This window comes from Austrofundulus limnaeus, unplaced genomic scaffold (genome assembly GCF_001266775.1).
Source record: "Austrofundulus limnaeus strain Quisiro unplaced genomic scaffold, Austrofundulus_limnaeus-1.0 Scaffold2337, whole genome shotgun sequence".
Lineage (NCBI taxonomy): Eukaryota > Metazoa > Chordata > Actinopteri > Cyprinodontiformes > Rivulidae > Austrofundulus > Austrofundulus limnaeus.
Genome location: NW_013954739.1, coordinates 4,990 through 6,666, shown reverse-complemented (window position 1 = coordinate 6,666; position 1,677 = coordinate 4,990). Strand labels below are relative to the sequence as shown.

Genomic DNA, 1,677 nt, shown 5'->3' with positions numbered 1-1,677 from the left:
TTTTTGGCGTACGCCATTTCCGCCTTTTGGCCGTACGTTCACTTTTAGTATGGTTTCCACGCAATCCTTTATAAATGAGACCCCAGGACTGGACAGTTCTGACACAGGTGTTTCAGCAATTTCTTTTATATTATACATTTTTTTTGGACGTAATCATTTTTAATCAGAGAAAAAAAAGATACCAGTTTAACAAAATATGTCCAGAGAAGTGTAGGGAGGACATGCAGCTTCCTGACACTCCTCAATGAATGAGGAGGCTGTTAGGTGAGCATTCAGCTGGCTCAGTTTATCACTAAACCATCTGCATCTTATCAGACCACTAATACTGTATATTTTTATAGAGCCAGGAAAGTTTATGCTCAGAAGCTATAAAAGACCCCAACTATGCAGTTAACATCCTCTTGTTTATAATAATAAAAATAAAAGAAGCTAGACAAAATTAAAGATGCATTTCCCATCTGCACAGAGACTTGGTTTGATGTTGGTCTTCAGCTTTAAATGATAATTGTGTCTAGGTGAGTTAATGAAGCTGTTCTTCAATTAGCCGCGCTCGAGTACCTCAATGTTTATATCCCAGTCATCCAGGATGGGTGAAGGAGGCATCACAGTCAGCGCCTGCAGACAAGCACAAATATTCATCAGTACTTCGCAACATTATAGATTGATGTGAAGAAACGAATGAATGAAAAAGACCTTCTGTAGTGAAGGAGACCGCTTCATGGTGGCGTGTTGGTGGTGACACAAAATCTGGTTGAGGCTCAAGCCGTCCAGAAAGAGCTCACTTGTGAGAGGCTGTCGAGGGTCTGCTGGCAGCTCCTACCCCACAAATAACAAACCTGAGATGTCACAAGCTTCTTTACCAAACACAAAAAAGAGTTATAAAAAAAAACCACAGCTGTTGTCCAGCATTATATATTTTGATCATTTTTGTTCAATGGTAACTGTGGATATTCAGAATTTCACAGACAATCACAGATGAATTGATGAAAACGTATTCAGACAGAATACAGACAGAATGTTCAGTATGTGATAATGTACTTTACCATAACGTGAAGGTCCACAGAGCGGTTCATCAACACTTCTCTCATCAAGGCGACTGCACCTTTCTGCCACACACCTCCAACCTGGACAGATGATAAGACATAAATAAAGAGGTTTTACATTTGGTAAATCTTATTTGCAAATTTGTGAGAGTCAATATGAGCCACAGACATCAGAAGGAGTTTGGGCTCTAAAGGACCAAACATGATGGTTTTGTCTGTTTTAATTATGTTAGTTCATGCTCATGACCTTCCTTCCGCAGGACATAAGGGTTTTAAAGCTACTTTTAGAGCATAAAAGCAAATTGCCTACTGGCCAGGGATGAAAAAAGATGTAAAAAGCTATGTTGAAGGATGTTTGGTTTGTGGACAGTTCCAACCGTCCAAACCACTTCACCGAGCACCTCTGCATAGTAGAGGCATTGCCTTTCCTTGGTCTGACCTCCAAATCGACTGGGTTGGACCAATCACCAAAACGGCCAGAGGAAACAAATATTTTCTCACTGTGACCTGTGCATTTACAAAATGGGTTGAATGTCTTCCTGCTCCTAATGACACAGCACAAACAACCGCCATGTTGTTAGTCAACCATGGCTGTGTCTCAATTCATGGGCTGGGTCCTCATGAGGACCCAGCC

General features: G+C 41.0%; 1 protein-coding gene across 1 annotated transcript in view; it reads right to left on the bottom strand.

The window, feature by feature from the left end:
• The window catches only part of LOC106510819 (RING finger protein 17), a gene marked incomplete at its 5' end in the record, with an annotated part of 17,380 nt that overhangs the window by 12,585 nt on the left and 3,118 nt on the right, over positions 1-1,677 (bottom strand). Inside the window, 3 exon segments of the mRNA XM_013999544.1 lie at positions 559-615; positions 694-816; positions 1,044-1,124. Of these exon segments, the coding sequence (XP_013854998.1) occupies positions 559-615; positions 694-816; positions 1,044-1,124 (261 nt within the window).